The following is a 14,641-nucleotide window of genomic DNA, read 5'->3' on the forward strand; positions in this document are numbered from 1 at the left end:
AGACAGACCATCGATTCAGCACACCAACAACACCAGTCGACCTCGCTCACGACCTCCGGGACTTTTGAAAATGAAGTGTACGTTTCGCCGCGTCTTCCATTGTATTGCTGCGAGATTTCTGGAGTAATTTGTCACGCTAACAATGCGAAACCAGTCATGAAAGTAGGCCGTGTGGCCATCATCACGCGAGGACGTTATGCTGGCAAGAAGGTACGACAAATTCACTCTGATTCTTGATTTGTTACTGAAGGGATATGGCTGCTGTCCGGGGATGTTTGATGGGAATAATTGGGAAAGGCAGGAAAGAAAATGGGGGACGCGGTGGACTACTTGTTTTGATATGGGATATCATGTTGCGGAAGAAAAGGCAGCATTAACAAAAGCCGCAACACCACAACTGACTTGTGTTTTCTTCCTTCCGTATTACCAGGTGGTTATAATTCAGCCATATGACACCGGCTCAAAAGCTCACCCATTCCCTTATGCCCTCGTTGCTGGTATTGAGCGATATCCCTCGAAAGTGACCCGTCGGATGGGAGCCAAGAAGGTCGCAAAGCGAAGCAAGGTCAAGCCATTCATCAAGACCATCAACTACAACCACCTCATGCCCACCCGCTACACGCTCGAACTTGAGGGACTCAGAGGTGCTATCACAAACGATACATTCAAGGAGGTATCGCAACGGGAAGAGGCTAAGAAGACTGTGAAGAAGTCGTTGGAGGAACGGTACAATAGCGGAAAGAACAGATGGTTCTTTACCCCTCTGAGTACGTATTCACACTGCAGCTAGGTGGTAACAGCTATGGAGAATCGCATATTAACTGGCCTGACTCTCTCTGCTTCTAGGGTTCTAAATGGGAGTTTTTCTTTTTCCTTGGGATGGTTCTTTTTTAATGGAAGTTTCTGCATTGTGCATAGATACACCATAGCAAAATAATGGAGCACTGCATAGCAGATTCAAAAACCAAAAAAAAAAGGCGTTTTCGAACCGTATGCCAATATTATGACATGATTTTATTTTACCAGTTTCATTCTTTACCATGTGTTTCCGATGGCAGCCATGCCTTCAAATCGGATTTTTGCCCGAAGTGGTGCCCACAGAGTCCATTTCGCAAACTTTCCACATATTTTAAACCCGTCACCCACCAATGTTCTTTAAATCTGTCGGTCTGGTTTTAATGGCAATACGCGATTTCGTATAAAGTTTGACAATAGCCTGGCTGTGTGTATATGGGTTTTTATGAGAAGAGAAGGTTGTCATTCGAATCTACCGTCTAGAAAACCTGTCCTCCCTGATCACATCTAGTTTCTTGTTCTCCATCTCAAAATCGTGCTTCTTTCCCTATCTTCTCTCGTCTCGCTCACTAACCAGCTATCCAATGTCGAAATCATCCAGCAACACACTCTGTCGTCGTACCTTAGATCCTTTGGCATCTTAAGGAGTAATCATTTTTGACCCAAGTTCGAATGTACCATGCCTAGAAGTTTACAATTGGCTACTGAGATTTTTCTATATTTCCCCGCCTGCTGGAGGGAGAACTACTGGCTTGGTGGAAATTCCCGCCGTATGGCAGACTATTGCAGTGGCGATTGTCGATTATGATCGCTCTTACCGCTCATATTCAGAACGCTGTTTTAGGCGTCAGTTACTGTTAGACTATTCGAGCTACAGAAGCAAAGAGCCAACCAACGCCAAATATGTCCAAGGGTTGTTGTTTTGCTAATGCCTGGCACGGTATTTCCACGATAAAAACTTCTCGTAGAATATTGATATCTCATTTCCAGTACTGTGCCACAAACTACATGTCGCCATATTCATCTGCACTTCTAATCAAAAGATGTCTACCAATTGCCCCAAATCCAATCATCTTTCTGCGCTTTCCGGTTTACAATTTCTAAACGGAAAATCCGGCAACATTCCATATTTCTAGCAGCGGCTCTGGTGACTAAGAGGCGAATTGTCCCATATCCGCTCTATTCCAACGAGGGGCAGAAAGTCAAACAGCCCCGCCAGCCACAAGAGCAGCGTTATTTGTTTTGCCCATTGACAAAAAGAAAATAAAAAAGGGTGGGGAACTGCACACTGCTCCAAACTCCCCCTTTCATGAACCTATGAAACTACCCGACATCCGATTTCCCGCGTCCGGTACTCATATATTCTGTTCACGGGACACGATCGGCCGGGAATAAGCGACATTGATAGATCCCCCGCCTCCACGTGTGGTCCCTGCACCTCGTAGCCAAAATGGATTTCATGGATCTGGCATTTCTCGCTCTTTGGATTTATACCACGGATATCAATTCCATTATATGTATTCCTGTGTGTCAAATAAGGGTCCTCATCGTCGACATGTTTTTCCCGCCCCAGCAAAAATGAAACACATAATCCGCTCCCTTGCTATGCGTCTTTGGATAATCGATGTCAATGAACATATATTTTAACATCAATGAAACTGGATGGGCGAATGGCTAACATGAATAACAGTAAAAAGGCCACTTTTCCATACTCTTATCGCTGTCGTTAATTATTTGACATAAATAAACTGCCACTGCCAAACCTCAAACCGCCAAAACATTCCACAATAATCAGCAGCGAAACTTAAAAGCTTTTTGCACCGCCACACAGCCACAACTTAATCTTGGGGCCCTTCGATGTTGGCACGGACCATATGTGCGGCTGAATTAGACACGTTGCCGTTCTTGGCTGGGCTGTCAAAGCGGATTGGCCAGAATTCCCCGCTAAGTCTAGATAGGCATGATGTTATTGTTTAGCGCCGCACTCGCAACTCGCTGTGTGGCACAGTTTCACCGACCGAAAGGACCCGAAGTATATCATTTGTTGCGGTGAACACATCAGAAACGACAACAAAGCATTCCAACGGACCTCACTCCATGAAGTTACAATAGCCAGTGGCTCTAATATTTTGGATATCTACTGACAATAGTACTGTCCACAGCAAGTACAAGCAGCTAGCCGCTATTCAATGGCTACATGTCGTGGTAAATGCACAGGAAAAATTGTGTTGGCATATTGGATCTATCGAGTTAAGCGAAGGGCTAAATTGGCCAATCTGGAGAAATGTCGCCGAGTCTTCTCAGGAGTTCTCCATTTTTATAGGGATCCTTTATTCTTCAGCTTCGTGGTTTCGCACGCAGGCATGCGCGTTGGTTTGGATAAATCTGATAAGCGCCAATGTCCGCAGCGAAGATGCGAAGATGCGAAGATGCGAAGATGCGAAGATCCTTTGGTCAATTATCTTAAATGTGGCAAACCTGTTTTTTGGATCCCTCAGGTGGAGGGGAGTTCCGATACTGAGTTTGCGGTTGGATAAGTTCATGCAAGGGACACTGCAAGGGATTTTCAAACAAAATTTTATGTTGCTTCTCCATCGCTCCATTCTTGCTTTCTCCCTCCCTGCCTCAGGTAGCTCCAATCAAAAATTAAGGGAAAGCAGCGGCAATTTCCCGCAAACACTTGGAATCGGAATCTATCAAAACTATCAATTACTTAGTGAAAGTGAAAGATCTATGGTTTCGATATGATACCTGAATCAGCATCTAGAAATGAAAGGGCGTGAAATCTCAGAATTGTCCCATGTGGTTGTGAACCTGCCTGAAAACAACCAACCTAATTAACCATCACCATTGACAGTCGTACGGCGATAAAAGGGAAATATTTCCAATAATTATGAGACAAGCACCGGGAATGGATAGCAAGAACATCGAACTCCAACAAAAGTCTTGATATGCCATTAAAAAAGGAGAGTTGGGGATGCTGTAAAGATTTGCACATATGCCACCAGCCACAACCAACCTGTCAAGGGTTGAGAACAGCAACACCACCTCACCCTTCCCGCATCCCCCAATCCTGTGGGAACTGGGACAAGCCAACGACGCGATGCCCCATTGTTATTGGTTCAACTTGGCCGTTATCTTTGATGATTGACCCGCTTGGAATGCGTGGCAAAAGTTAAAGCACCCGGCCGTCAATGAAGAAATGTAAATGATTCTGAAGACGTATGAGGGATCAGAAGCGCCGTTTGTGTGAGTGCCACCTGCATCGATAGCTGGATATCCTCTTCCTTCTACATATAATTGATTGGACGGGACAGTTTCTCTTGCTTGTGTTTCAGGGTTGTTGGAGATGATGGTTGCTTTAGGAGCCGGCGCAGAATCTTTCTGTACCTGATTGTAGCTATCGGAATAGCCCTTAACATGTCTGGATTGTAAGAAAATGAGCAGCCAGAAACAAAAACCTGTGTAAGTCCATGGCATCAAATACCATACTCAGCCGCCCAGCGTTGGGAGATATAAATGAAAATAAATAATGCCAAGGCAATAGAAAAACCGAATGTTTCGATTAAAAAACAAGAAAACAAAACATAGGGGGACTGGTATATTCGCCGCCAGAATCAAAACCCAAAAGAAAACTGATTCTAAAAACCGAGTTGACGTACCTAAAATGCACGCTCCTTTCATCCGTAAAGAGAAATATAAATGTAAAATCAAGGAAAATCTTGGTCCCATCCCAGTCCTCCCAAAATAATCCAGAGAATAGATCAGAACAATGATCGAAAAAACAGAAAAACAGTTTTATCTTTATTAAAACAGGCAAATTCTGCAACGAAACGAGAGAGGATCCACGTGTCCCTCCATCTATCAATCTAGAATAAAGTGAAATACGTGAAATTAGAAACGGCCAGCATTTCTCCCAAAGAAGGATTCCAGTCCCCCTTTTTCGTCATAGCGGTCAGAGTAGAGCGTGCATGTGTACAATAATGGACAGCTTCGTAAAATACAATAACTTATCAAACCACACGAATGCAAGATATCAAAAGTATCTGGAACAAAAACTGGCAGAAGCAAAACCCAGAAAAAAAAAAGTCCGTTTAATGCCAGAATTACACCAGGGGAATATGAAGTCAACCAGGGGGTATATAGCAGGAACTGAAAAAATAGAATTTTTGTTTTCGTTCCCGATACAGAAGGGAAAAAGGTGACGGCGTAGTCACAAGAGTCGACCGTATCGCCTGTGGACGATGTTTGCTTTCGAATATTAGGTTGTTTAGGTTTCTGAGCCAATACAGTTCAAAATGATGCTCAATGACGGATCATCAGCAAGCCAGTGGCCAGCACGGGTATCGGCTGATTGCAGATCACAATGAATTTGACTGTTGGTTATGGCTGCCAGATCCTGCGGAGGGTATTGTAGTCAGTTCGAGGTTGTGCTCTGGAGACGATGGGAAATCTAGACAGAGGGAAAGGAGCTCACGTTATGCAAATTCCAGCTCACCGCTTGTAAATCGACAGTGTGCAATGGGGTAACCTTTTGTCCTTGAAGCACCTGCGCTCGACCCATCATCCATCGCCTTGCTGCAGACATTTTTAGATAGATTCTGTGCGCTCGGAAGCGCCGAACACTTGCGTCACAAATCACCCTGTCAATCAATGGAAATCAGCTAACGACTATTACCTCTAGTGCAGAGATATTTCAGAGATCCTTTTACCACTGGAGTTGCGCTTTTTCCACATCCCCCTCACTGGAGGAGGCTTGCGTTTGTTGGACGTTATATTGCTGATTGAGAAGACTCTGGGCCTCCCCAACGCACTGTGTCATTAAGACATGTCCTTCTTCGAACCCTTCTCCGGTAGGAAGGTTCAATCTAAGTTGTAAGATGTGAATCTGTAGTGTTCGGAAATCATTCATGATCTCGATGACCCGGAGTGCCCGAGCTTCGTTTACTGGAGAGGATGTTAGCAAGATTCTATGCCAAACCCTACAAAGAGCAAAATTGGACTCACGTCCGTCAGCCATGACAGGAGTGGTGTCCCATGGGTGTAGAGTAAATGCCAACATGTGATCGATCGAAGCCAGCGATGTTCACTACTACAAAAACGGCGTGTTTTATTCTCACATTGTAACTTATTAACCAGCGCCATGAGGCGTCTGCGGCACCTTTAAATACAAATCGGAATATATACAAGTGGATAGGAGAATAGGCTAGAGAGGAAAAATAAGTCCCAACCACCAGAGAGGCACAGAGGATCCATCGAGAGAAAAGAAATGGAGCGGAGCATCCAATGGTTTGCTCCTTGTCAGGAACAAAACCATTGCAGAATCGACAGCTTCAGAGCAGTGCATGTTAAAGAAGCAAACTCTGGCCGAAGAGCCACAGACTCGCAGCAAGTCAAACTCCAAACGCTTCAATGATCATCGGAGCTGGAAACTCAGTGGAGCGGAGCGGACAAGGAAGAATCGATAGCGCCGAAGATACATCATAGTTCCAAGTCTGGCGCTCCAGCCACAGCCACATCCGGGCAAGCCACACTTACCCAACGCCACCCAGGGCGGTGGGGCCTGGCCTTTTAGGGAGAGCGCTAGCTGCATCAGGCATGGCGCCGGCTGCTGAGAGCTGACTCGGGTCGAGCTGTGGCCAAAAAAAAGAGACCCCCAGCGTCGAATGGCTTCGTGCAGCACCTTTTGATGCTACTGTGCGATGTATGCGTGCCGATAGGGACTCCACCTGAGAGCTTATGCACGATCTAAGATACGAAGGTCGCACCCTGAGGCAATTCAACCCTGGATCATAGCTGAACGATCCGTCCTAAAACCCAATTATTCAAGGCCGATGCTCTGTTCATCGTCTAAATGTTTCCACTTTGCACCTCCTACAACCCACGAGGAGCACTTCTTCACTCGGGCCTCGGATAAACCTGCTGTCACTTGTAAATATGAAGTAGCGGCTCAAGAGCCTGTTGTATCATAGCACACTCTGACGAAAAAGAAACAAAGATGACATATGTCTAAACATAGTGCATCATCAATGGGCTCACGATCGATTGGACATGATCCTAAACATAGCGTCGTTTGAGAAACGTTTAGAAATTCCATGTAAGCCAGTCATGAGAGAAAAGAAGAAATAGGTTTCGGAGATAGAATTGCCACAGTTATGGCAGACCTGGATATATGGATTTGAAAAGGTTGCATTGATGTTAAAACGCACAAAGATTGGGGGGAGACAAAAAGAAGTCATCACGAAATCTAAGCGAATGGGGATCATAGTTGCAATCAGTTCCTCACTTAAATCGACGGTACACCTGGGATAATCCCAAACCCATTTTTCCGTCGGCCCAGGGTCCATCCGCAATATAGAGAGGTGGTAGTAACCATATGATGTGCGTCTTCAATCCTTCTCAGCAATCGCCTGTAGTCGTTCATCAATCTCCTCCTCCGTGAGGGATCGGAACTCTGTTTGTGTTCCTTCCTTGCCATCGGCTCGTGGTCCTCCAACAATCCCCACCTCTATCTCGTTCTTCTTGAAGTCCACACTTAGTACCGTGCTCAACGTCGATATGGCGAGCTCAACAACATCTTCCCACGTTCCCTCCGCATACTCCTTGTTCTTGAGCTTCTTCTCCAAGTGGTTAAAGATATCCTGTTGCTTGGGACCAGAAGCCGTGGCTCGATATCCCACATAATAGCCTGCAGGGTCGCATTTGTACAGTTGTGGACCCAATTCAGAATCAACTGATACCAACGTTATCGCAACACCTAGTGGTCGCATATACGCCTAAATCGCACAAGTCTTGTCAGAAGCAGCGCTCACCGGGGGGGGGGGGGGGGGGGGGGAAAAGAAAAGAGAAGAAAGCTGTGGTGGCCTGGTAGAGTGGGGAGAGTAGCAAACTCTTTGGGTGTAAACTTGGTTGATATTCGCCAACCGTTTAGCAAGGACATCGCATGGCATTTCATATCCAAACTTGTATCGAAATTCAGCCGCTTCGCTCTGCGCTCTGGATACTGACGCTCGAGCATCAGCTATGGAGCCAGTCATGACACATCCAACCGACGGGGACAGTTGAAAGATATGAGTGACAGATGAAGGGTCGATGAGCTTGTCCTGATATTGAGGGAAATGGCCGTTAAATTATTGATCTGTATAGACATGGTGGTTTTCCCGGGTGTACACACTGGGACTTTCTTCTGCGATAGTACGACTGCGCAATCCTTTCCCTTGATCCCGAGCGAGGTGATATTGGCGGCGGTGATAGCTTTGAAGGCATATTCTGATTAGACGGTACTCATATTAGCATGCATCTTGCTATCTCCGTGGTTTTTGGAGATGTTTCCACCCATGAAGAAATTTTACTTACCAACTTGATACAATCGCCCTTGATCCGAAAATATAGTAATGTGTCTATCGTAGCCAGCGCTTCCTGTTTATGTCATTGCCGTCAGTTGTCATCCAACGGAGATGGGGAGAGGCAATCTGCTTGGACAATGGGATTACACTGACCCGACATCGTGGCTGCAGTAAAACGATTGAGGTAAAGCGGGCAAATGTAAAGAGCGCAACGGTGATATATCAGTATACAAAAGGGACACTGGTGAAGAATGACTGGGATAGCGTTGATGAAAGTTATGGGAAATCGGTGGAGTTGCAGTGAACGCGTTGGGTGAAGCTGCCTGGCACATTAGACAGACATAGGAGGAAGCTCTGAAAGTAGGCTAGCCCCCAATCGGACAAAGCGCACCTGAGACCCAACTCCATTGCTGCACAGCAAGTAGACCTCGAGCATTAAACAGAGAAATATTAAATATACATATATATGTGTGTAAAATAGTAGAAATTTAGAATCTGAGCCTCATATCTAAAAATTACACTTTCCTCAATTTTATTTCAGGTGTGCGTTTAATCAATTGATAACCGGGTCTTACTGGGCGTATAGACAGACCTTTGAGAGTCGAACCGTATTGATGACGTATTCTTTTGCTGAAGCTGAATCCTCCACAGGCTATTTTATAAATTACGGAGTATTGGATCGTATAGATACATCATGGTAAATCTAACCACATATTTCCAACCAAACTTCACCTTCACATTTCCATCCAAAACATACCTAAATTGAAGAGCGGAATTTCCCGCGCCAACACCAATTTAGGCCAGAGACCTCGATTGCGGATGGCTTTCTCGAGCTTGCGACCCAGGTCTCTGCGCGATTGAGGGATTTCTCCCTATTCAGTCGCCACAGGCACCATCCCCCGCAGACTCTGAAAATGGCTGCCCGCATTCCAGCTTGGAAGAAGCTGGGATTACAGTTGAAAAATTCTACTACCTCACCGAATGAAGCAGGCACCGGTCCCCCTGTCGATGCAAATACGTTATCTCCGTCGAAAATACCCAAGAAGAGATCCTTTACGTCAAAAAATGAGGAGCCAAAGGGTAAAAAACAACGGGTGGAGAATGGGATTACTGGCGATGAAAGAAGAGCAAGGAAAGCAAAAAATAAAGCGGAAAGTAAAATACCTAAAAAGAAGGGTCCGGATTCGGAATTGAAAACATCCATTGAGCTATTCCCGGTGGATCAACAAGATCAAAAAGCGTCCTCCAAACTCAAGTTCAAAAAAAGAAATTCCGTCTCCTTCGCTGAGGATACAAAATCAGATGATGACGCAGCACACTTCAAACTTGAAGCTGAAGCTGAAGATGATCACGAGCCTACCTCTGCCTCTGCACGGAAAGCAGAGCTGAAGCGCTTAAAAAGAGAACAGCGGGCGAAGAATCGCCCTGCGTCAAACCAACAACAACAACCACCTTCATCCTCCCTTGCAGATTCTCCTCATACCCACCCTGTCCTGAAATACCTCATGCTCTACCACCAGCATCGGGCTCAATGGAAATTCCAGAAGAACCGGGAAACACACATTCTCAAACACGCTCTCTCAATAGATCAAATACCGTCCAAATATAATGCCTCCCTGGCTGCATATCTTGCCGGAATAAAAGGTGAAGGGGCAAAGAAGAGGGTTGCAGATGTGGCTGCGGAAGCTATCAAGGCAGATGATGCTGATGTCGATTCAGAAAAGAATAGTGAGGATGACGCTGAGAAGGATGGGTATAGAGATGCTGTGGCATCCTTTAGGAAGCGACTGGTGGAGCATGGAACAGCTTCGCACGGTTGGGAAGGGGATATGGCTGATAAGGAAGCTGTGAATTTAAATGCAGATTGTCTTAAAAAGCTGGAAAGGAGGAGGAGGGCAGAGTTGGTTCTTCATTTTGTTGGTGGAAGGATGCCAACTTGTGGAACTGAGTCAAAATCAAAATCAGAGCCAGTGAAGAAGAAGAAAAAAAATAGGACTGTTGTTGTGGAGGACACAAGCAGCAGCAGCAGCAGCGACAGTGATAGTGACAGCGACAGCGACGATGCGAGCTCCAAGCATATGACAAAACAAGTCAACGGGACAAAAAGTGGAGATCACTCTTCATCATCCTTATCCTCAGATCCCAGCTCGGATTCCGACTCTGGTAGGCTTCTCAGCGCAACTCCCTTTGTTATCAGTAACTAACATTATTTCCCCCATGATTATCAGACACCTCCTCAGACTCGAGTTCAAATTCAGGCTCAAGTTCAGACTCGGATTCAAGCCCAGATTCTTGTACGATCCTCAATTCCATATCGTGACTCTGATTATCTACTAACATCTTTATATAGACTCGGATTAGAAGCAGTTATCCATACATCATAGGGGAAAGCAACAAAACGCGAAAACCTGGGGTCATAGAAGGAAATAAACATTGTAGTCATGAATCTGCATCTATGTATTTGCTCATTTTTCCCTTGATATACCCACCTATTGAGAAATGATTGTAAGATTTTGGTTTCAGTGTATATAGTTTTTATCGTTGGTCATCCTTTCGCCGCAGTCCCCCCCGTCAAACCTTTCCTTGATCAGTGGCGGCATTTTAAACCTAGTCAAGAAGCCAAAAGTCGAAGCTTCGGCGTTCTCATCTACAATATACGCCATCTGCATACCCCCATAGTTAGACATGTCCAGGAAGATCCTAAACCTCATCAACCCTGCCTTCTACTCTCCTCAATGTCCTTTCTCTTCGTTCCATTCCCTGCAAATCGACGGACCTTCCATTCATCACATTACATGAATAAGTGATGTATGTATGCATGCAGTGTGAAAACAATGAATTAAGAAAATATATGATAAACATAAAAACCAGAGGTATCGTATCACAGCAACAAAGATCCAGATTAGAAGTCAAGAAGAAACGAAGACATCAACAAGCACTCGGTGTCTGAGAGGAAAGTTGAAAAACCTGGGCCAGAAACCAGAGACTACTACCATTGCCATTGACACACATATGCCCACATTAAACATAGAAAAGAAAGAAGAACTCCCACCAACCAAGATATAAGACGGAACACAAGTAATACATCCCCAATGAAATCAACCACCACCACCCTTTTCCACCTCCTTTTCCTTCTCCCTGCTCCCCCCCTCCGCACCCATCTTCCTTCTTTCCCTCTCTCTATCCTTCCCAGCCCCCGTCCCACCTCTCCTCCTCCTAACAACCTGATACGCATCGTTGAAATTCATAACCACGCCCAAAAACCGCATGTCCACATCAGGCTGATAGGCCAAATCGCCCAGAAGCTTGACGAGACGCGCGCGGAAATCCGCAGAGAGGCCGCGCAGCCGCGTGCGCAGTGAGGGGAGGAGATGGTCCTCGCCGCCGGAAAGAAGAGCCGACGCTGCTGTTGGGGTTATGGGTTCTGATGGTGTTTTTGCGTGGCAGTCGGCACCGGCACCGAAGGATTGAGGAGTATCGGTTGAGGGAGACTGGGAGATTGAGCCTGCGTTCTTGCGAGTGGCGGCAGAGCTGCTTGAGCGGCTGGGACGGGTTGTGGGGGCGGTGGACGAATGGAAGAGAGATTGGGATTGCTGTAGGAGATCCTTTTCTGTCACGCCCCATTGACCCTGAGCGGTGCGGGTTTCGATCTTAGCGGTGAATTCTTGGCGGCGGGTGAATTCTGCGACGGAGAAGGAGTAGAGGCCATCTACTGCGTCTTTGTAGGCGAGCATTATTTTGAGGATCTGGTGGAGTTGGGAGAGGAAGGAGTCCTCCTTGTTGCTGTTGTTGGAGGAAGAGGAGCCCAGAAGGCCCTTGTGGGTGATAGAGTTGAGGTATTTGGTGTGTGCTTCGACAAGATCGTCAAGCGTGCAGCCTGGTTTTGAGATGGCGACTTGTAGCTGATCCCAGCTTGCTTCGATAACTTCGAAGAGTATGTAGTATTGTAGTTGGCATATGAAATGGTTCATTTCGGAAATCACGCAGCGGGCGCGTTTCCAGTCTTGGCCAACTTTGTCTTCAACACTGCCCAAGACGCCCCTGGCGCCTGTCAGACAGCGCCTCCATATACTACCAAGAGCAAATTCTACCCGTTTTACGCGCCAGAGGAAGTTGAAGACTTTTAGATATTGTGTTGAACCCCATGGCGTGATGACAACATCCACTGGGGCGTCGATTTTGTACTCGAGGGTGAAACAATCCCAGCCGATCTCGCCATGACTCAGCTCTAACATACGAGCGTCGAGGCGACGTAAGACGTCGGGGGAGTCATACTGCGCATTCGATGAGCGTATGGCATGCTCCAGTTGTGCTGTCAGGGTATGGCGGTATTGAGAGTTTGCTGGGCGGTCGAGGTTCGAAGCTAGAGATTCCATAAGAAGGGCAATAAAATCCCCTTGGCCCAGCAGGAGATATTTTTTGAGTGCTCTGAGATGATCGAAGAGTTTGAACTTTGAATCCATGAGGTAAATAAGACGCGCCATGGTAGTTTTGTACGCTTCGTCAATCGATGTCTCCAGAGTGGCCGTATCGCCGTATCGTAACTCCTTCGATGCATCTCTCGAATAAGCTGCAACCCAAGCAGCGTCCCCACAGCCGTATCGGATGAAATTCAGAGATTTCCCGATTAGGAAAACCTTCTTCGCAAACTCCTGTGTCATGATCGTCGGCACTAGGTCGTCCTCGAGTTTATACTTATCATCCCAAACACTCGTTGCAGTGCGCCGTGGATCAGCGCTTGGTCGAGCTTCCGGTTCCACAACGAAGAATTCGCGATATGGATCTGAAAGTTCACCGTCATATATCCACTGCCTCAACATGCCGTAAAAGGGTCGAGTTACATGAACCAAAAGACGCTCAGCAAAGGCCCCAACAAAGGGATCACCGTGAGAGGAAGAAAATTCATGGATCATCGTGATCAACTGTCCACCCTTTTTCCCTTTTGACTCTTCGACCATCAAACTCATTAATCGTAACGCCATTGTAGCTTCTCTCATCCACACAACACATCTTTTCAACGTAACGCCGGCCTTAGACGGTCCTGTTGATTCTGCGGAACCGTCTGAACCCGTCGACAATGAGGTCCTAATCTCGCCTTCAAGAGTCGCAACCAAGCCCAGATACGATCGAAGCTCATTCCCTATGGCGGCTCGGACACTCTGTTTCACAAGACCGCCTTCAGATTCCTCAACAAAGCTAGATAGACCCCGATAGAGTAAACAGGGCTCCGCCAAGGTATGTAAAATGGACACAAGCGGTACCGGTAGCGTCTGTGGGAGCATCAATGTAGTAGGCGATGTAAATTTCATATGAGTAGAGGATATCCCTTGCAAAGTAAACGGTAAATCCCGCAACAAAACTGACTCCGTTGATTTCACTCCGCAATATTCAACTCCTGCCTTTTTTGGCTGTTGTTCCGCTTGACTTTGAGTCTGAGACGACTTCGATTCCCCGTCAGGAATGCTGGGTAGCTGTCCACGACTCGTACTAGGTCTCCCGTCTTTCTCTCCCCCCCTCTCGTTTCTCTCAACAGCCCGTTTCCTATCTGCAGACCTGGGACTATAGGCATCTCTATTCTTCCCATTTTTGGAGAAGGCCGTTGGGCCATCCCGAGCAGCCGCAGCAGGAGTATCCCAGCCAACAGCAGAAACCGACGATCCAGGCGCAATATCATCAACAACGGACCCCCGCCCAAAGCGATCCTTCAACAACATATTCTCCAACTGATGATCCTCCATCAACGGACTCCTCGCCCCATCCCTTTTCCCAACCCCACTCTCCACAGTTGTCGTGACAACCGTGCGCCGGCTAACCCCTCCACCTGAGCCACTATTGTCATCCAACCCACTCCTCGCCGTAGCATATGCAGCATCAGGAGCAGTTGCAGCGCCCCCATTCTCCCCAATCCGATAAAGCAAATACAAAATAGCCCACTTCTGCCCAAGAACCGGTTGCGTCAGCAACCTCGAATACAGATTCGAGAACCGTACAGCTTTATCCGGCGACGCATTTTCCCTCAATAACTTGCGCTTAATCAGATCTGGCGCGTTGTTAATAACATCTGCTGAAACAGCACCGCCCAACTCTATCCCCGCGGCATTGGAATTGGGATTAGGATTGCCATTGCCAGCACCAGTACCAGCAGCCTGCGAATCCAGAATCCGCCAGACCATATCCATGCAGCGTTTATGCCGCCTCTCGTCAGCCTCAGCGGCTTCAAGACGCGCATACTCCTCCACAGAGGTTTCGGAGAGGTCTTCATCATCCTCATTGCGACGGGTGGTGGGGGAGAAGGTTGTGGCTGGTATGAAGGAGTCAACAAGTGCGCTCAGAGCGTCTTCGATGCGGCGGGAGCGGTGGAGAGGTTGAGGGGTTGAAGAGGAGGAAGTTGGTGGGGCCATTGTTCAGGGGAAAGGGAGAGACTAGCGTGGCAGAGAGGGCTGCTTCGGCTCAAACCTCTCCACCTGCAACGAAATAGCATGAAAAGACGCGACTGCAGC

The 14,641-nt window shown here is 46.9% G+C and overlaps 5 protein-coding genes across 5 annotated transcripts; 2 read left to right on the forward strand and 3 right to left on the reverse strand.

Annotated features, from left to right (window-relative positions):
- Positions 1-340: 340 nt before the first annotated feature.
- PADG_00612 (uncharacterized protein) lies at positions 341-790 on the forward strand (the record flags this gene model as incomplete). Its single annotated transcript, XM_010757602.1, has 1 exon — positions 341-790. The coding sequence occupies one exon, from the start codon at positions 341-343 to the stop codon at positions 788-790; it is 450 nt and encodes a 149-aa protein (XP_010755904.1).
- Positions 791-5,065: 4,275 nt separating this feature from the next.
- PADG_00614 (uncharacterized protein) lies at positions 5,066-5,815 on the reverse strand (the record flags this gene model as incomplete). Its single annotated transcript, XM_010757603.1, has 4 exons — positions 5,066-5,194; positions 5,273-5,438; positions 5,508-5,742; positions 5,803-5,815. 4 exons carry the CDS (start codon positions 5,813-5,815, stop codon positions 5,066-5,068), a joined length of 543 nt encoding a protein of 180 aa, XP_010755905.1.
- A 1,369-nt stretch (positions 5,816-7,184) lies between these two features.
- On the reverse strand, positions 7,185-8,301 carry PADG_00615 (proteasome core particle subunit alpha 1; the record flags this gene model as incomplete). The annotated part of the gene is made up of 5 exons (XM_010757604.1): positions 7,185-7,571; positions 7,686-7,898; positions 7,970-8,064; positions 8,152-8,214; positions 8,295-8,301. The coding sequence occupies 5 exons, from the start codon at positions 8,299-8,301 to the stop codon at positions 7,185-7,187; spliced, it is 765 nt and encodes a 254-aa protein (XP_010755906.1).
- A 754-nt stretch (positions 8,302-9,055) lies between these two features.
- On the forward strand, positions 9,056-10,461 carry PADG_00616 (uncharacterized protein; the record flags this gene model as incomplete). Its single annotated transcript, XM_010757605.1, has 2 exons — positions 9,056-10,304; positions 10,370-10,461. 2 exons carry the CDS (start codon positions 9,056-9,058, stop codon positions 10,459-10,461), a joined length of 1,341 nt encoding a protein of 446 aa, XP_010755907.1.
- A 778-nt stretch (positions 10,462-11,239) lies between these two features.
- On the reverse strand, positions 11,240-14,542 carry PADG_00617 (uncharacterized protein; the record flags this gene model as incomplete). The annotated part of the gene is made up of 1 exon (XM_010757606.1): positions 11,240-14,542. One exon carries the CDS (start codon positions 14,540-14,542, stop codon positions 11,240-11,242), a length of 3,303 nt encoding a protein of 1,100 aa, XP_010755908.1.
- Between the last annotated feature and the right edge of the window lie 99 nt (positions 14,543-14,641).

The sequence above is a fragment of the Paracoccidioides brasiliensis genome (assembly GCF_000150735.1).
Source record: "Paracoccidioides brasiliensis Pb18 unplaced genomic scaffold supercont2.1, whole genome shotgun sequence".
In the NCBI taxonomy this organism is placed as follows: Eukaryota; Fungi; Ascomycota; class Eurotiomycetes; order Onygenales; family Ajellomycetaceae; genus Paracoccidioides; species Paracoccidioides brasiliensis.